The sequence below is a fragment of the Panthera leo genome, chromosome A3 (assembly GCF_018350215.1).
Source record: "Panthera leo isolate Ple1 chromosome A3, P.leo_Ple1_pat1.1, whole genome shotgun sequence".
Lineage (NCBI taxonomy): Eukaryota > Metazoa > Chordata > Mammalia > Carnivora > Felidae > Panthera > Panthera leo.
The window spans coordinates 120,598,860-120,619,504 of NC_056681.1; the positions used below are offsets into that span (position 1 = coordinate 120,598,860).

The following is a 20,645-nucleotide window of genomic DNA, read 5'->3' on the forward strand; positions in this document are numbered from 1 at the left end:
AGGGCATTTTAATATGCATTTACATACAACAAACTTTTAGATATTAAATGCATTTTTAAAAAATATTTCAAATCAGGAGGGGAAATAATGAAAAGAGTTTTTGTTGAAGAAGTTAGGAACCATCACACGAAAAGGCCTTCACCAGCTGCTCACTTGCTCCTCAATCAGGATCATATCGGAGCAAAATTCTTATGCTCCAATATGAATCTGAGCCCCTACCACATTGGGTAGAAGACGCCAGGCACAGCTGTCTTTTGAGGAGTCGTAAAGGAGTTGCCCCTTGGTGTAGTGTCCTTGCTTGCCAATTTATCTATTCAAATTTTCTGTAATTGGAACCAAAATCCATACAATCCACTTAATGTTCCGAGTTCTGAAGAACATGGTGTAGCCACCGTGGATTATCCAAGAAGCAGACTAAGCATATCTTAGGGTACTTGAAGCAAAGGCATGCCTTGATCATGCATATCTGCATGTGTGCAAACATGCACACACTGTATTCATGCATGCATGTGGGGGTACACACACACACAATTATTTGGAAATACTTCAATATTGAAGAGTTAAAAAAAAAAAAGCATTGCAAAAATCACCATGCAAAATGACAAGATAAACAAATCATAGAATTGGACTTCCTGATTTTAAAGTTTAGTGTATACTGGTGTTTTGTTTTAATTTCACACATGGGTACTTTAATTTTAGGGCCTCTAAACTCTTAATTCAATCTTGATGACATTTATTCTAGTATAAATGTTTTTACAACTCCTAACATGAGAACCACCTGATGTTCACATTCATCAAGCAACTATATTTATGTATTCCAAATTTCAGCATTTCTCAGCCAATGGATACATTGCTGACTCCTTCTAAGAAGCCATGAAAAGTTTTTCACATCTCACTTTCATCATACACCAAAATAGCTCTTAAAGTTAATTAGAGTTTTGTGCCAAATACCCAGTACCTAATCATTAATTATTATTTTCTAAGTATTGAGAGTTCAGTGTGAGCTTCTAGTACATGTCAAAACCTGCTCCCTGTGCTGAGACTTACTATATGAATGACAAAACAAATCAATTCAGACTGTGCACTACATCAAATTAAAAGCAAGGCTAAATTTGAAGGACACAAAGTTCAAGGACATTTTTGTAAATCCCTAAGAAGATACCATAACTTTTCTTTCTTCCTTCCTTCCTTCCTTTCTTTATTTTCTTTATTTCTCTCTTTCTTTCTTTCTTAGAGAAAAAGAGAGAGAGCATTAGCTGGGGAGAGGGGCAAAGGGAGAGAGAGAGAATCTCAAGTAGGCTTGAGGCTTGATGCAGGGCTTGATCCCATGACCCTGAGATCATGACCTGAGCCAAAATCAAGAGTTGGATGCTCAACCAACTCAGGTGCCCAGAAGTTACCATAATTCTAACTAAAATTTGTTGGTTGGAGGATAGAATTTTATTTTTATTTTATTGTTTGTATACATGTATATATTTATTTATTTTGAGAGAGAGAGCGGGGGGAGGGGGGGTGGGAGGGGAAGGGTTAGAGAGAAAATCCCAAACAGGCTCTGCACTGCCAGCAAGAAGCCTGATGAAGGGCTCGATCCTGCAAACCATGAGATCACTACCTGAGCCAAAGTCAAGAGTCAGACAATTAACAGATTGAGCAACCCAGGCACCCCTAGAACTTTATATTTTTTGTTTTAACTTCTAACAGTGTCACTGTCACTGCTCTGGGAAAGAACACTGAACTTAAAAAGAGAATGCTAGAGTTGTAATATAATTTCAGTTACTCTCTCTTGTCCCAAATGATAAATCAAACAGCTTCTCCTTAAGCATCTGAAAAAACTAAAATATATCATGGCCACCATAACAAAAGTCCCAAAGACTCTTAGCATATTGCAGAGACATTTTGATATTTGTTTTTTTTTCTTTCATAAGAAAATTGCCATCAGTGCCAATGTCTGCCTGACAAAAATATTACAGGAGAAATCTTCTGTCATATCTGTCAGGTTTATATTGTTCCTCCTTTCCTTTTTTCCTCCAGACATTAAATGCCAAAATCACAAGAGTAGATCCAGTCAGACATATTTACACACTTTGATTCTATCTCCCTGACTGCAGTTGATTGGAACAGGAGTGTTCCTAAGTTGGACCATCAGAGTTTCATCCCAAGCAATTTGGAATTGGAACTGAAGGATTCAACCTTATTTTAGGTTGCTAGATCTATAATATTTGCACCTCAAAGAACTAGAAAAAGAAGACAACATGAAGCCCAAAGTTAGTAGAAAGTGGGAAATAACAAAGATCAGAGCAGAAATAAGTAGTAAAAAGACAATAGAAAAGGTAAATGAGGGGTGCTTGGGTGGCTCAGTTGGTTGAGCAGCTGACTCTTGCTTCGGCTAAGGTCATGATCCCAGGGTTGTGGGATCAAGCCTTGCATCAAGCTCCATGCTGAGCATAGCGCCTGCTTAAAATTCTCTCTCTCTCTCCCTCACCCTCTCTCCCTCCCTCTCTCTCTCTCTGCCTATGCCCCTTTTCCCCCACTCACACTCTCTCTCTTTCTAAAATAAAAAATAATAAAATAAAGAAAAGGTAAATGAAACTAAGAGCTGGTTCTTTGGAAAGATAAATTGAAAAAACTTTAGCTACATTCATCAAGAAAAGAAGAGAGAACACTCAAATAAATAAAATTAGAATGAAATAAATAAAATAAATGAAAGAGGAGACATTACAACTGATACCACAGAAATACAAAGGACATGAGACTACTATCAACAGTTATGCCAACAAATTTGGCAACATGGAAGAAATGGATAGGAGCACCTGGGTGGCTCAGTCAGTTGAAAGTCTGACTTTGGCTCAGGTCATGATCTTGCAGTTTGTGGGTTTGAGCCCCACATCAGGCTCGCTGCTGTCAATGTAGAGCCCGCTTTGGATCCTAAGTCCCCCTCACTCTGTCCTTGCCCTGCTTGAATTCTCTCTCTCTCTCTCAAAAAATAAACATTAAGAAACATTTTTTAAAAAGAAGAAATGGATAAATCTTAGAAACACACAACCTACCAAAACTGAATCATGAAGGAATAGAAAATCTGAATAGATTGATTACTAATAAGGAGATAGAATCAGTAGTTAAAAAACCTCCCAACAAACTAAAGTTTAGGATCAGATGTCTTCACTGGTGAATTCTACTATATATTTAAAGAAGAATTAATCCTTCTCAAACTCTTCAAAAAAATATTAATAATAAGAGGAGGGAACATTTCCAAATTCATTTTCCAAGGCTGGTATTGCCTTGAAACTAAAACCAGAGAAGGACACCACAAGAAAAGAAAATTATAGCCCAATATTTTGAACACAGATGCAAAAAATCCTCAACAAAATACTAGCAAACCAAATTCAATAATAGATTAAAAGGATGATATACAATGATCAAGCGGGATTTATTCCAGAAAGCAGGGATGGCTCAACATTCACAAATCAATCAATATGATACACCACGATAGCAAAATGAAAGAGAAAAATCATATGATCATCTCAATAGATGTAGAAAAGCATTATACAAAATTCAACATTCATTTATGATAAAAACTCTCAACAAAGTGGGTATAGAGGGAATGTACATCAACATGATAAAGGCTTTATGTGACAAGCCCACAGCAACATTGTCTATGGAACAAGACAAGGATGTTTACTCTCACCTTTGCTCAATATAACATTGGAAGTCCTGGTCAGAGCAATTACGTAAGAAGAAGAAATAAAAGGCATCCAAACTGGAAAGGAAGAAGTAAAACTGTCACTATTTGCAGATGACATATTATATCGGAAAACCTAAAGACTCCACCAAAAAACTTTTAGAGTAAATGGATTAGGTAAAGTTGCAGGATACAAAATCAATATACAAAAATCTGCTGTGTTTCTATATGCTAATGAGGAACTATCAGAAACAGACATTAAGAAAATGATCCTGGGGCGCCTGGGTGGCGCAGTCAGTTAAGCATCCGACTTCAGGTCACGATCTCGCGGTCTGTGAGTTCGAGCCCCGCGTCAGGCTCTGGGCTGATGGCTCGGAGCCTGGAGCCTGTTTCCGATTCTGTGTCTCCCTCTCTCTCTGCCCCTCCCCCGTTCATGCTCTGTCTTTCTCTGTCCCAAAAATAAATAAAAAACGTTGAAAAAAAAAATTAAAAAAAAAAAAAAAGAAAATGATCCTATTTACAATTGCATCAAAAATGAATTAAATACCTAGGAATAAACTTAACTAAGAAGGTCCCAAATATAAGTTCTCAGTGCAAAAAAATAATGAAAGCAAAATTCCTAAGTTTTATGTAAGCTTTATAACTAAAGCATCTGTTTATGTTTTCTTATGCTGAAAAAAAAACAAAACAAAACTTAACCAAGAAGGTGAAAGACCTGCACTGATGAAAGAAATTGAAGGAGACACAAATAAATGGAAATATATTCTATCCTCATGGATTGAAAGAATTAATATTGTTAAACAATCCATTCTACCCAAACCAATCTACAGATTCAATGCAATCTTTATCAAAATTCCAATGGCATTTTTCATAGAAATAAAACAAACAAACCTAAAATTTATATGGCACCACAAAATATAAAAAAACCCAAATAGCCAAAGCAACCTTGAGAAAGAACATAGCTGGAGGCATCACAATGCCTGATTTCAAACTATACTACAAAGCTATAGTAATCAAAACAATATGGTACTGGCATAAAAACAGACCCATAGATCAATGGAACATAACAGAGAGCCCTGATATAAACCCACACATATATGGTCAATTAATTTAATGACAAAGGAGCCAAGAATATACAATGGGGAAAGGACAGTCTCTTCAGTCAGTGGTGCTGGGAAAAACTGGACAGCCAAATGCAAAAGAATAAAACTGGATCGCTTTTTTACACCATACACAAAAATTAACATAAAATGGATTAAAGACCTGAATGTAAGACCTAAACTCTGAGAAGACAACATTGACAGTAAGCTCCTTGACATTGCTCTTGGTAATGATTTTTTGGATTTGACACCAAAAGCAAAGGGAACAAAAGCAAAAATAAACAGGTGGGACTACATCAAACTAAAAACAATAGAACTGCCATATGATCCAGCATTTCTACTTCTGGGTATTTATTCATAGAAAATGAAAATATTAACTCAAAAAGATATATCACCCCCATGTTCATTACAGCATAATTTATAATAGCCAAGATATAGGGGCACCTGGGTGCCTCAGTTGGTTAAGTGTCCAACTCTTGATATCCACTCGGGTCATGATCTCATCGTTCGTGAGATCAAGGCCCACGTTGGGCTCTGTGCTCTCAGCGTGCAATCTGCTTGGGATTCTCTCCCCCTCTCTCTGCCCCTCCCCTGTTCACTGGAGTGCACATGTGCATGCTCCCTCACTCTCTCAAAATAAATATAAACATTTATAATAGCCAAGACATAGAAACAATCAAAGTATCCATAAATGGGGGCACCTGGGTGGCTCAGTTGGTTAAGCGCCAACTTAGGCTCAGGTCATGATCTCACGGTCCATGGGTTGAAGCCCCGTGTCGGGCTCTGTGCTGACAGCTCAGGGCCTGGAGCCTGTTTTGGATTCTGTGTCTCCCTCTCTCTCTGCTCCTCCCTGACTCGTGCTCTGTCTCTCTCTGTCTCTCAAAAATAAACATTAAAAAAAATTTTTTTTAAGTATCCATAAATGGATGAATAAATTAAAAAATGTGGTATAAATATGTTTATATACAATGGAATATTATTCATCTATAAAAAGAATGATATCTTGCCATTTGTGGCAACATGGATGGACCCTGAGGTCATTATGCTAAGTTAAATAAGTCAGACAGAGAAAGATAAATACCACTATGATCTCACTTATCTATGAAATCTTTTTTTAGATTTGCTTAGACAGTAAATCTTTGTTCTTATCACAAGAAAAAAAAATTGTAACTATGTGTGGTGACAGTTGCTAACAAGACTTATTGTGGTGATCATTTGGCAACACATGCAAATATCGAGTTTGTATGTGTTTGTATACAAGGTTATATGCCCATTATATCTCAATGTTTTAAAAGAATTTACTGTATATGAATTGGTAAAATTGGAATACCATAATATGTAAATGAACAGAGAATGTGAATAATTCACAGAAGAAAGATTACTTTTTATTAATTCATAAAAGTATAAAAATGTTGACCATCAAGTTAGATCATAATGACCTAAGAAAAACAAGTTAAATTGAAAAATTATTTTGCCTCGTAATTACAATTTTTAAATGTAGATGAAATATCATTTTGAGGAGGGTGTAGTGGAACTGGTACACTCCTACACTGCTATGACAGTAAATTAATAATAGTCTTATAGAAACTATCAATAATTATTTTAATGCAGCAATTACAGTTCTGAGAATTAATTTTAACGATGAACGCCAAAAGAAGGAAAAATGGTACCTATGAAAACATTTATTGTGAAATGTTTTTTATGTACGTTTAGGTGTTTAGAAAGAAAATGTAATTTATAATAATGAAAAATTAAAATCAGCCAATACCAGGAGAATCATTAAGTAAATTACAGTACTTTAGTCAAGAGAAAGTATGCAGTTTCTAAAGATAAATGTGGAAAATACAGAAGATATGCTATCATGGAAAAGTATTTATGACTTTACCTTAAGGGAAAAAAAGCTGAAAATTATATTACGCGATGAATCAGTCAAATAATAAGTATATTTTTAAATGCACAAATCCTAAAAGGAAAATGAAAGAGGTTTGGGTTGTTGTTATGATGCAACTGCATTATTTAGAATCTACCTGTACTTCAAAACTATAGAATTATTAAAATAATGCTGTTTGGAAAATAAAAATAAAATGGAATAAAACCCCTTTTTTTCTCAAGAAAAAAGTGAATTTTAGAAAATAAAAACATTGGTGGATATGGGGAGGTTGGTCAACAACTTTCTTAAATACCAACACAATGCTGGCATTTTCCAGAACAGAGAATTGAAAACAAAGAGTTTTCAATTCTCTTGCAATTATTTTTTAGAACAAAATGAGAGATGGAGAGATAAATGGATGCAAAACACTTACACAAAGATTTTCACTAATTACTTCTTGATGAAAATAATAGGCAATCTCTTAAAGATGACTTAGTCTGGAATCTATTTATTTATTTATTTATTTTTTTAAGAGAGGGAGAAAACACATGTAAGTGGGGGAGAGGGGCAGAGGAAAATAGAGGGAGAGAATCTCAAGCAGGCTCTGCACTCAGCACAGAGCCTGATGTGGTAGCTGGATTCCACAACCCTGGGATCATGACTTGAGCCAAAATTAAGAGTCAGACACTCAACCAACTGAGCCACCCACGCGCCCCTCGTCTGAAATCTTTAAAAAAAATTTCTCGTCCTACAAATGAGTGAATTGTAGGAAGCATTTCAAAGTGGGGTAAAAAATCTGTTGCTTCAAATGGACTGTCTATAACATTGGGCAGAAGCCAGGCACAGGTAGGTACATACTGTGTTTCACTTATGTAAAATCTAGGCATTGGCACATTTACAGTGTGTATACTTTACGATCTGCAAGTTATACCTCAATAAAGAATAAAAAAAATGTTCTGTAGTCAGATCGTTTCACAGAATTGAAAATCAGACACAGACATTAAGATTTTATTTTCCTTCGGCTGTCTATTTGGAATGTAATGAAGCTCTTCTAAGTATTTTGAGTAATCTGACCTTACTAAATTACCTTGGGTCAATGTGGGTGGTCGCGAATGGCAAGATGTTCATTTAATTAACTGCTATGGCTCACACTGGCCAGACTGAGTGTACATCTTTAAGGCCACTGCTTCCACTCCTCTTCAAATGATCAGGTGGGATTCTCCTTATGGGGCGCCTGGGTGGCGCAGTCGGTTAAGCGTCCGACTTCAGCCAGGTCACGATCTCGCGGTCCGTGAGTTCGAGCCCCGCGTCAGGCTCTGGGCTGATGGCTCGGAGCCTGGAGCCTGTTTCCGATTCTGTGTCTCCCTCTCTCTCTGCCCCTCCCCCGTTCATGCTCTGTCTCTCTCTGTCCCAAAAATAAATAAAAAACGTTGAAAAAAAAAAAAAAGTATTTACATGACAGACTCTTAAAGGAAAATAAGGAATAAGACCATCTAAGTCACACCCTCCAAATCCATGGCCAACACAGAGAAGAGGAGTGCACTGTGGCATGAATTCCTGACTGCAGTGGCAGGAATCACATGCTCCAGGAGCATGACACCATGTGTCTGACTGCACAGTGGAACCTGACCTACTATTTGCATCTTCATATTTTGGGGAACTGTTCTTCCAAGATAAATTACTTTGGAATTTCCTACTCATGTATATTTAATACAGAGAAACTGCTAATGCTGTAATATAGTGAGAGGAAGTATTGTAGGGTAGAAAGACCATGGTCTTGGTAGTTATAAAAATAAGGATTCAAATTCTAGCTCTTCCACTTTCTAAATATGTGATTGTGGAAAAATGATCCCATTTCTCTAAATGATAGTTTCTTCACCTGTGAAGTGCGGTTTATAATACCTGGCATGCACTGTTACTTTTTGTTAGAGACTATATTTGTATTTATATTTATATGTGCCAGGCACACTAGGCAAGCAATGGTCGTGGTGGTTAAATGTTAGGAAAACTGGATAGTAGCCATTCTCATCACTTATGGCTGAATGACTTCATTCAAATGCTGTACTTTTTTTGACACTCAAGTTATGCAAAAAAGGCACAAACATCCACCTGTTGAGGAATGGCTTCTAAGGTTCAATTAATTTGCGAGCAAGTCTATTTTTGTGCTTCTTTGCCCTCCTATGTGATTCTACCGAATTAAACACTTTTAAACTATAGGTACTCGAAAAAGAACAAGGCCTATTTATTGGATACATGCAACACAAAGGGGAAAACAAAAGAAATGGCAAATAGCACTAAGCACCCAATCCTAATCTCCATCTGAGTCCCAGTGCAGAGATTCTCCTGGGTGGAGAATTCTGGTCATTCTGCCCTCGGGTGGATGAGAATGGCAACCATGCTGAGGTTGCTGACACCATTTGGGGCAGTGATTTAATTGCCCTAATTTTTAGATGTTCATCTTGTTCTTGGGTAAATCAAGACAGGGCAAGTTATAAGGGTATCATCTAAATGAACAAAATGTGGCCTCCCGTTTGCCAGGGATCTACCCTTGCACCACAGCAAATACAGAACTCCATATCTCTCTCTCCTGTGAGTGGGGGTGGGGGCCAGTGTAGGGGCAGTTGTCTTTCTTATATTTCATTGGCTCAAGATATTATCTTACTTAGAAAGAAGAAAATGGTAATTCTAGAAATAAAAATGTTTGTCCAGCTAGACTGGGCCGCATAGTACAAAATGATCTGATCCACTGTACGTTTTAAACAAAAACATTGTTGCTATCTGAACCCAGAATAGCATAGCCTGTGTTTCTCTATTTAAAAGGGAAAAAAGGAAAATCACAACAACTGGGCATGGGAAAACTACCCACACAAGACTGAGGCCTGATTTTACCTCTTTCCTTTCATACCAACCAAGGTTAGATGATCACAAACAGATCCTTACCCTGCTTCCCAGAATTGTTGTGAGGATTAAATGAAATAACAAAATTACTCCATCAAGTGCAAAATGCCACATAAATACTAGTGAGGTTATTACAAGAAGGGAACTGGAATTGCTCCAGGTTTGTGCTGGAGACGGCAGCAATGAACTGAACAGACAGCTGGGCAAATGTGCCAGACAGGAAGCACGTCTGACTTCTGAATACAGGCTGGATTCCCTTTCCCTGAGCTACACCTGCCAGACTGGAAGCCCCTAGTGCTTCAGTCATGAATGGGCACGTCCTGTCCAGAGCTCTAGGGCCTTGCCCCAGTCTGGCCTTTGGCTCCACCCTGCTGTGCTGGCCCAGAGCCAAGTCTGGGCTGACTTCCCCTCTAATATGCCTGGTACTACCTCTTCCAGTACCATCAGGCCTTAAGCCAGCATCTCAAGTTTTGCATGACACAAGCGGCTCAATAATGAGAACACTCCTTCCTGCGTGCTCGGGAATTTCCCTTCCCTCCTCTTTCCCCTTAAATCATTCGTATTTCCGCTTCTTCTTCCGTATTTCTCATCTACGCCAGGGCTCCAAAATAGGATGCAGGAGGTTACCAAGCCGGTAACAGGGCAAAGGAACCAGTTTGGCCCATTTACCATGCCTCTGAATTGGGTCAGCTGCTTCCACTAGTGCTAATTCCTTGCTAACTCCTTGTTTCCAGTAGCTAAAACATGATAGGTTCTTAATAAATATTTGTTGAATGAAAACAAATATCAAATTAATGAATCGGCAAATACATACCAGATGAAACCCTAGGCCTTTTCCAGGACCCTGACTTCCCATATCCCTGACCTGCTTTTCAACTGCTCTTATGGTCAAAATACTAGGGCAGCCTCAGCTTGGTTTCCCAGATTGACTTTGACTTTATGTTCTATATGCACAAAGAACGACTGTCAGCACATCTATTCTTTTGTGCGGGTTTTGAAAGAAAAAAGAGACTAAAAAAGAGACAAACCTCACTTTCCAGCTATTTCTCAGAAGAAATAGAATCATTCTGATAGAATGTGTGCGGGTATGTCTCTATCTGTGTGTGTGTGTGTGTGTGTGTGTGTGTGTGTGTGTGCGTTCAAGAGTAGTATAGAGATATTTTAAGGGTTTTTTTTCCTACAGAAAAGAGACACCCTGGCTAAAAGCTCAGTTGCTAACAATAGAGGCAGATTACTCCCACCAAAGACAGAAGGTAAAAGGGGCACAGCTTTAGATTCCCACTGCACAATGCTCCTATCTTCAGATGCCCTAAGGATCAGGAAGGTAGAGCAGGTTTTTCTGGTGTTCAATAGTAGTTTAATACTGCTACATCTATATGAACCCAGATGATAGCAAACAATCAAATATACGTGTAATGCCAGAAGGAGATGAGAGAGAGAATGGGGCAGAAAAAAAGTATTTGAAGAAATAATGTCTGGGATGCCTGGGTGGCTCAGTCGGTTAAGTGCCCAACTCCGGATCAGGTCATGATCTCAAGGTTTGTGGGTTTGAGCCCCATGTTGGACTGTGTGATGACAGCGCAGATTCTGTGAAGAGTCTGCTTCAGATTCTGTGTCTCCCTCTCTCTCTGCCCCTCCCCTGCTCATGCTCTCTTGCTTTCTCTCTCTCTCAAAAATAAATAAACATTAAAAAAAATTTTAAAGAAATAATGTCTAAGATTTTTCCTAATTGATTAAAGATAGAAATTTGTAGATACAGGATTGTAAATGAATGCCACACAGAACAAACAAACAAACAAAACGCTGGTGCACATCAGGGTCAAGTTATTGAAAGTCAAAGATAAAGAGCAAACATTGAAAGCAGCAAGAGAAAATAGCATATTACATAGAGGAGAAAATGATCTGATCAACACCTGACTTTCAGTGGAAACCAGGAAGCCCAGAAGAGAATGCAAAAACATCTTTAAGATGCTGAAAGAGAAAAAAAAAACCCTGTCAATCTGGAATTCCATATTCAGGGGACATACAATTCTCATATGAAAGCAAAATAACATTTTTGGATAAAACAAAGAAGGCTTGTAGCCAACAGACCTGCGCTACAAGAAACAATAAGGGAAGTTCTAAATTATTTATTTATTGCATTGTCTTGGAGATTTACTACTACTGGAGGCATTACATATGAGCTCTAGATTCTCATAGCCTTCCTACTCTATAGGATAGATAATTTATTTATCTCATGGGATGTTTAGACTCTGAAATTGCTTATGTTCTCTATTATAGCCTCTTCCCACCATTGTGGGTTTGTTCTGAGGGTAGACTGAGTAGGAATGGGGTTAAGGATGGGATCTAATTAATTAAAACAAAGAGAGATTGATAGAACATAGCATATATATGGTTGGGGTGGGAAGAATCAGTGCAGGTAAGGAAAACAGATTGAGATTAAATGCTCCCATGGTAAAAGCTAGATTACCAGGAATAGACCCAAGAATCTATCCTAAATTGTGGAAGAAGTTGGGGAAGAAAAATATACCTAGTCCCTTTCTTGACCTCTCGGCCTTCTCATACTATAGTAATTCCTAATCTTCTTTAGATTTAACAGGTATGCCTATATGTCTAAGGTAGGACTTAGTTCCTCCAAGTATCTGATCACCCATTAGGCTGCAGGTAAACAAGAGTGGTGGGATCTGGGAAACACCAAGGAGAGAAATCACAGATACAGTTCCAAGGTATGATCTGTGAGCAGAAGAGGATGTCAAAGAAGTAGGATGGTGGATATATCACCTATGTAAATCATAAATACTGAATGAGTAGGATAGGATGGACAAATTGGCTTCAAGATTCCTTACAGAACCCTGAGATATAATGTTTTAGCAGTCGGGATACTACAGGTTCCCAGTTGTACACAGGACACCAATTTCCATGACAGGTTGCTAAATATTTTACTTATTTTAGGGAGATGTTGAAATATTTTTTGTTCATAAATATTCCTTTTTACAAGCTTCATTTTTATCCAGCCATGGATTCAGCACCTCCTTCAGAAAGAAAAAGGACTCGGTGAATTTCCCCAGGTTCAGAACCCAGAAAACACAAATGGCATTGACCAAATGGTGGGAGGGATATAGAGACTGGCTATCTGCCTATCAAGAATTAAAAAAAACAGGTTTCACACTAGGCCAAGTCTCTGGAGCATTATGTTGAGAAGGATTCAGAGGTTTAGACCCTTAAATATGGGCTCTGAAAGGGAGTACCACAATTAATTGGTGAGGTCTGCCATGAGAATGAGACCATATGCTCAAGAGTGTTGTCCTTAGCTTGGGTGGCTTATTTGCAGATTGACTGGTCCCCAGTAGATAAGAGACTTCCTGGACTAACACAAAGGAGTCAGGCCTCATTATGTCACTGAAGCACAGGACCTGTCTGTCAGGTCTTGGTCAGGTCCTAATCCGAAGAGTTAGGAAAAACACCGAGTGTGAGAGCGGGAAAAGCCTGTTTATCATCACTGATGTTTGCTAAGTCCCTCACATGGGTTGGTTGGCCAGATAGGCCTAAGCTTTGGAGCCATCCCTCTCAGGCCAGCCTTGCCATCTTCACCTGCCCTAACAGGTAAGTAATGAAGCCATGGGATCATTTGATCTGCACAAATTTCTCCTTTATCTGCTTAAGTCCTGGGGCCGGGGGAGGGGGGGGGGGGATATGAGTTTTGTACCTGGAACCAGCCCCCACTCTGCCTCAAAAAGCCAAGAGAATTATTGGGTCTTGTAACCCCATTTTGTTACACCCATAGGAACAGTGACTCCTCCTCTAACCCCAGCTAGCAGAAACCCTTTCTCTTGAAAGAATGCTGTGTTAAGGGCAAAGGTATATGGTAGTAACTATAGCGTGGGGAAGAATGTTCAGACCTGCAGGTAGTGGAGTTTGGGCAGAGATGAACGTCTTCTTACTGCTCATTAGAGTATACGGGGTAGTTGCTCTCCCAAGTGGAGGCAGGTGGGGAGGTCCCTACCTCGTCGGCCTTTGTCATGTGTTACAGAGGAGTAAGGAATGCTGAATGGATGACCATTGGGGATGGTCAGTTCTTCTGCGGGCTGTAACAGACCCATAAACAAGCGCAGGAACAGCCTCCTTCTCCTGCTCCAGATTCCCATTCTAGGAGAATCCCAGCTCAGATCAGCGCATTAACCGGAGACAGGGAGAAGACGCCGGAGAGCACCCCATGTGGGGTGCAACAGGCATGTGTCCGACTCGGCTAGGCCTTCCCTGAAACCCTGGGGGTTCTGCAGAGGCAGGAAACGCACCACCCAACCTCAACATGTCACCTCGGGGAGGAGGAGCCAGGTGGGCCGTCGCTGCTCCAGGAAGGGCTGCCGGGTCCCGGGGCTTCGGGGCCTCCCCGAGGGGAGAACGGAACTCTGGCACCAGGCCCGCGGGGTTCGGTGCCCCGGGACTCTTGGGGGTGAGGAGCCGCGCCCGGGCCAACTTCGGGTTCCCGACGGTAGGGGAGTCGGTGCCGGCCGCGGGCGGGCGGGCGGGCCGTCAGCCGCCCGGCCCGTCGCCTACCTCCCCGCCCCCCGGCTTCCTGCGGAGGCCGCGGCCGCCATGTTGTTGTGGGGCTGAGGCGGCGCCGCGAAGCCCGAGCGGCCGTGACACGCTGCGCAACAGGTTCGCTGTCGGCGGCCTGGCGACAAACCGGGCGGCGGCGGCGACTGCCGAGCAGGGTCTCCCGGCGTCCTCTCGCTCCCGCGCTGCGGGTGCCGAGGGGCACGGGGTCGCGCTGTGACGTACGGGAGGCGCGGCGGGGGCGCCAGGTGGGTGAAGCGACTGGCCGGGGCTGCGGCAGGGCGCGGGGCAGGTGCGGGCGCCACCGCGCTCGCCGCGGGGAGCCTCGGCGGGCCGGGCTGGAAGGCGGCTGCGCGCCCCCGCCGCCGCGGACGGGCCCTTGGGAGCCCGAGCTAGGCCCCTGGCGGGCTTGGCGGCGCCGGGCGGAAACCTCCGGCCCCGGTTCCTGCCCCAGCGGCGGGGCCAGGGCGGACGCCGAGGGGCCGGGGCTGGGCCGCCCCTTCCCATGCGGCCGAACCCCGGCCCCCAGCCTCTCCTGGCAGGTGCGGACGCCGCTCAGGGCCGGGGGTGGCGTGGCCCCTCGCTTTCAGGGTGCAGGCAGAAGGGGGCCCTTAGGGGCACCCGCACGCTTTCTCGGGAGCACCCCCCCCCCCCCGCAGAATTGGCTTTTCTTGGTAATGGCTGGTTCGGAATGTCAGGTGAGCCGCATCCCGGTGCGTCAAAGTAGTCCCGAGTCACGAGAGGCCAGTGGGCGGATGCTCGGCGTCCACCGCTCGCGTTAAACCAAAGTTGGGGAATGTTACAATTTGACTTTAGCGTTATTGATTTCCAGGGTATACAAAAGCGCGGAGAGATGTAATCTCTCAGGCCATCGTAGTTTATTCCTTATTATTGTTGTTGTTGTGTTGTTGTTGTTTTTAAAGATGCCTGCCTGTGCTTAGTGAATGTGTAAACCCAGGCGGAAACTGCAGATGGCTTTGCGTTCTGTAAAAAGATGCTGTATTTGGGTGATTAATCATGCGCTTTGTCGTTGAATGATTGCCGATGGCAAGTATGCTTCATTTGAGACCTGAATTAATTATGAATTAGGAATATGTTTGATAGAGCCAACCAGTTTATTTTAGGAATTAAGGGTTACACAAAAATTATTGCTTTCTTAAATGCTCTAGTTGTTTTTTTTTTTACTAGTGTTTACTTGCTGACCCAGAGATAGGCGAGGTGTGACTTGAAATTTTGTGTTGTTTTAGTCGGCTTAATTTAGGTGGCATAGACTCTGTAGGTTAAGCTTCTTAAGCCTCTTAAGAAAATTGCCTCTTTCCCTCTGCTTGTTTGCTATATTGTTAATCAGTGATAAAACCTAAACGCAGTCTATAAACATCACCTAAAACCTTTACATAAATTGATAATAATATCCCTCAAATTTTAAAGACAGTAGCAACTCTGGTCTGCATATCTTTAGGTTTCTTTGGCTATGCCTATGATTCTCTAGTAATATCTCTCTCCTGTCCAGCTTTATTGAAATATGATTGACATATATCCCTTGTAATTGCACCTTTTAGAAGGTGCAAGTTGTTTTTAAAAGCTTAATTTAAGAACAAGCAATTTTGTGTTTTTGGAAGGCATGGGAAAATGTGCATTATTGCTATTGTAATATTAATGAGCAGCAGAAGAGCTTGCATTTTTTCATGCTTTAATACATTTATTTCCTCCACTCACCTTTATAGTGAAAGCTAGAATTGTCTGACAAAACTTGACCTGTACTGAATTATTGAGCAGGGAGGTACTATTATTAGTCCAACAGATCTCAAGGCTAAAATCCTAGTCTCTTCTGAATATGAGGAAATGTGTTAGGCATGTTCTGGGATTGCAATTATAGTTATAAAAAATTGCATTTTTGCAAAAATAGAGTAGTATAAGGAACCTCTATACACCTATCACCCACACAGGAGCTTTCAGGATTTTCTTTATCCATCTCTTTTTCTTTCGTACCTTAATTTTTGTTGTTGTTGTTGTTACTTCATCTTACATACTTGACACATCTTTTTTTTTTTAAAAAGTGGAAGTTTTTTTCCATAACCTTAAGATTTCTATTTTTAATGTGTCTTTAATATCAAGTGTCACAAATTTCCATCTTTCTAGAAAGACAAAAAGAACATTTATTGGTCATCTCCTTCAACTACTTTCCTCAGTATTAAAATATATTTACTGTGGTTATCATTAATTGAACACTTATTACTGCTAGGCCCTGTGCTGTTTTGCATAATCAGTTAAAGCATAATCAACAAAGATCCTATGAGTAGTTACTTTTTCTCCTATCAAATAGGTGAAATGCTAATCTGGAGGTTAACTGACCACCCTTAGTCTCTGAGCTAGTAAGTACAAGAGCCTTTTCAAACCAAGACCTTTTAACTTCAGCCCCTGTGCTTTTATCACTCCTCTTGATTCAGAAATTAAAAAAAAAAAAAAGTCATTTGGGCACTCAGTAAATATTTGTTGAGTAAATGAATGAAAGTACATGTTAATCCACTGGTAAGTAACTAGCGTTTGTATGTACTATATTTACTTGTAAAGCAATTTGTGAACAAGTTCCAGAAATGATTCAGAATAAACTAATTATGTTACTAAATTATATCACTAAAACTTGTATTACTAAAAATGTGGTATATTTATAACAGGACATTGGTTTTTGTTTTTGTTTTTTTTTTTTTTTTTTGGTATGCTGATCTTTTCAATACCTTATTTATGGAAACATTTGTGGAACAACTGTTTTTAAAGAAAGACTAAGAAAAGGCAGGCTTTTTTTTTTTTTTTTTGGCGTATTAGTTGTTAAAGTCAGGATTCCACGTGTGAAGTAGGAAAATAAGAATGTTTAGAATTCTGTAAACGAGTAGATCTAAAGATGAAGGTGCATCAGAAATGCTGTTGTTTTTTTTCTTGAGTTCATTTTTTGCTTTGTGTCCTCCTGTAACTATTGAACATAGTCACTGATGTTAGAGTCCTGTTGGGTAGAGGTACATGGTGCATATTTGTAGGCATTCTTTGAAAAGGGGGAACTGAACTGGTTTTAAAGGATCTTAAGGCAGAGAGGAAGTGGGGGAGGAGAGGAGGAAACTGAGCAGAAATAGGGCAGTGAATACATCACGAAATAAGGTATTTATACAACTGTAAGAGGGCAGCATATTTCATTTGCAAATAGTATTATTTTAAGAGAGTCACTTGAAAAATCATTTCACAGCTATATCAGGACACTGAATGATTTAGTTACTTGGGAAGCTACTCAGCAGTAGTTATGGGAGACATTTAGGAGATCTATTACCAGACAGTAGACATTTAACTTGTTTGATTTAAGCAACTCTTCTGTGTTTTCTAGATTAGTTTCTTCACTAATGCATATTCATTTTAGAAAAAGTATATGTGGTTAATAAAAATTTCATTTATTTTCATTTTAACTATAGTAGATAAGATACAGGCTTTCAAGATGAAACCTCCTGCTCCTAACTCCAACATGAAATACCTGTATGGCCTTGAGCAACTGATTTTAATTCTCTAAGCTTCTGTTTCTCATTTACAAAACGTACCTGTCTCATAGTGGTATTGTATGTAATAGAAAGTGTTTAGCACAGTGACTAATTAGTATGGGTGCTCAATAAACATTACCATTATTCCAACTAGCTTCAGTGAGAAATTTCAAACTAGCTTAATCCTTTTTTTGTTTCATTTTTGGTCTTTTTACCTAAATGACTGGAAAAGAAATTCCCTTTTTTGCACCTTAATTTTTAATCTTATCATCAAAACAATCCATGTAAGAAGTCTGGAAAACAGAAGAACTGACCCACAATCTCATCTCCCCCTAAAGAATCTGCCTCCCCCGCCCCCCCTTAAATTAGGGGTGGTGGGATGTAGCCTGAAGGAGGAAAGTGTCTGTATCTGCGAAAGAAACTACTGCTTTGGATTATCACTTCCGAGTCTTTGAATCCAGGTGGTTAAACAACTTATGCTTTTCAGTGTGAGGAGCGCTTGACTAGTATGAGGTTGACAATGGGAAAGAATAGTCAAGAATGGTGGGCAGTTGGGGTGCCTTTGTGGCTCCATAGGTTAAGCGTCCGACTTTGGCTTAGGTTACGATCTCAGTGGTTTGTGGGTTCAAGCCCCACGTCAGGCTCTGTGCTGACAGCTCGGAACCTGCTTTCTGTGTCTCCCTCTCTCTACGCCTCTCCCACTCATGCTCTCTGTCTCTCAAAAATAAATAAAACATTAAAAATAAAAATAATAATAAAAAAGAATGGTGGGCAGTGGCAAACTATAGAGTCCACGTAGATAAACCCTAGCAGGGTTTTCTCTGACAGGAGGACACTGTTAACTGCTGCTTTATCATTTTCTTTTTGCTTAAACACATTGGCATGAATTTCACATGTGTAGCATTTGGTGATTTTACTTTTTGGTGGACATGAAATACATTTTGGTAAGTATAAGTGAGAAATTCAAGACTCATGAAATTTGCAGAGAATGATGTGGACTGAGATGCACGTGTAATACGCATTTTCTAACTTTGTGGTAAGTCCTGAAAACCTGAATGGTAGAAGAGAAGTCATGGTTTAATTTCCACTTAACCTTCTTTCACTGTGAGCATTTTAGGCTTCTCCTCTGCTAATGTTCCAGTGAAATGCTTATAAATTGATGTTGTCCTGCTGCAGAGACAGCCTGTATTGGAAGGCTTTCCCTGTCCACCTCTCCTTCCTTCTAATGTGTGGTCCTCATTCTGTGATTCTGATTTAGAGTTTTTGGCTCCTTCAGGATGTAGAGAACAGAATCACTTGTATGATTGAGATGTTAAGAGCGGTTTAGACTAGATACAGATAACCCCAACCTTTTTCTGAACGTTACTCTCCCGTACCTGGGTTTATAGTCTTTGCAGCATGGTGGTAATCTCATCTTGATAAAGTACATGCTGTAGCTCCCTCTTAAATACATCTTTGTTACCGCTTTCTACATTAGGTTGACTTTACCTCATCTTTGTCTTTCTGGGGGCTTCGGTAGGGGGAAAAATGCCTTTTCCCTCTGTTTTCTGTCATCTGCTTTAACTTTTTCTTTGTTCTTAACAACCATCTTTCATTCTAAAAATTAAACCGTACAGAAGTTACTGCTCATTCATGGTACCAAATTCCTCTAACAAATATTGTGTGCGTACAGGCCAGGGACTGCCCCAAGCATTGAGCATGTAAGCAGTTGACAGAATATACAAAAACCCCTGCCCTTATGCTGCTTATATTCAAGAAGAAAGAGGAGAGACAATCAACTGTCTAGAAGTTAGAATTTGCCAGGTGCTGTGGAGAAAAAGTAAGGCAGGAAATGGGAGTAGGGAATGTGTAGGTAGTTGGGTGGGGGGTAATTGAGAGAAGTAAATTTGCCTTTTTCAAGGTTATTATTAAAAAATGAAAGACCTGGGAAAAGATTATTGTTTGTGCTTTATGTGTTAACTTATATTTCACGTATTGTATTTAGCAAAAATTATTATTTAAGGCTTTTTTAACGTTTATTCATTTTTGAGAGTTGGAGAAATGAATGGGGGAGGGGCAGAAAGAGAGGGAGACACAGAATCCCAAGCAGGCTCCAGGCTCTGAGCTGTCAGCACAGACCTTGTCATAGGGCTTGAACCCACGGACTGCGACATCATGACCTGAGCTGAAGTTGAACGCTTAACCAACTAAGCCACCCAGGTACCCCTGTCATTTTAATATAACTATTGGGTTTGCACCCAGCAGATCCCTGAATATTTCTATGTTCTAATAACTTAAAGGCAGACAAACAAACCTCAGGTACAACATGACTAGAGCAGAGATTTATCAAATGGTTTGGAATAGATACCTTAATTTTACTTTTCCTAAAAGCACTATATTGTGTTTGTTTTTAAACCCTATAGGCTATCTGTTTATACCATTTTTATTGTGATGAGTAATATATGTTCTTTTGGAAAATTCGAAAGCAACAGGGGAAATTGAAAGAAGAAAATAGTCACTGAGAATCATATTACCCAGAGAAATGGTCTCTCTTAATACTTTGGTAGATATCCTTCTACAAATTTGTCTTTGCAAAAAATGGAATTATATACTGTGGTGTGTTACCTGCTTTTTCGCTTACTAACATTTATCAAAAAATAGTTCTATTTTATTGCATACTTATCTACAGCATAATTTTCTTGGCTAAATAATACTGCTTTGCTACTATAGAATGTTAACAACGTCTGACATTTACTGAGCATTTACTGTTTTCTAGTTACTTTTGAGACACTTGATGTATTTTTTTATTCACTTAGTCTTCAGCCTCTCCATAAAAGCTAGTCTATTACTACTTATTTTGCAGTTGAGAAGATTGAACAAGGACAGGTTTAGTAATTTTACCAAGATCTCACAGCTAATGTGCTCATATTATCCTCTCATATTGGTTCTGTAACTTTAAAGTAGTTTGTATTTTTTAAATTTAAGTTTTATTATTTGTAAAAATTTACTTAAGTAGGCTCCACACCCAATGTGGGGCTTAAACT

The 20,645-nt window shown here is 39.9% G+C and overlaps 2 protein-coding genes across 11 annotated transcripts in view; one reads left to right on the plus strand and one right to left on the minus strand.

Moving 5' to 3' along the window:
* Nucleotides 1-17,691, minus strand: part of LOC122215272 (synapsin-1-like) — a 42,659-nt gene extending 24,968 nt beyond the window's left edge. Inside the window, exons 1-3 of the mRNA XM_042930342.1 lie at nucleotides 17,683-17,691; nucleotides 13,864-14,687; nucleotides 3,686-3,757 (exon numbers count right to left, since the gene is read on the minus strand). Of these exons, the coding sequence (XP_042786276.1) occupies nucleotides 3,686-3,757; nucleotides 13,864-14,687; nucleotides 17,683-17,691 (905 nt within the window). The remainder of the gene's footprint in view (nucleotides 1-3,685; nucleotides 3,758-13,863; nucleotides 14,688-17,682) is intronic.
* ITSN2 (intersectin 2) overlaps nucleotides 13,918-20,645 on the plus strand; it is a 145,753-nt gene continuing 139,025 nt past the window's right edge. For 4 of the 10 annotated variants that reach the window (XR_006200961.1, XR_006200962.1, XM_042933547.1 and 1 more), the window contains exon 1: nucleotides 14,168-14,352. The gene's annotated coding sequence lies outside the window, so the exon portion shown is untranslated. Of the gene's footprint in view, nucleotides 14,001-14,165; nucleotides 14,353-14,784; nucleotides 14,803-20,645 lie in introns of those variants that run through there. The other 6 variants (XM_042933548.1, XM_042933553.1, XM_042933556.1 and 3 more) reach the window with 5 other exon arrangements.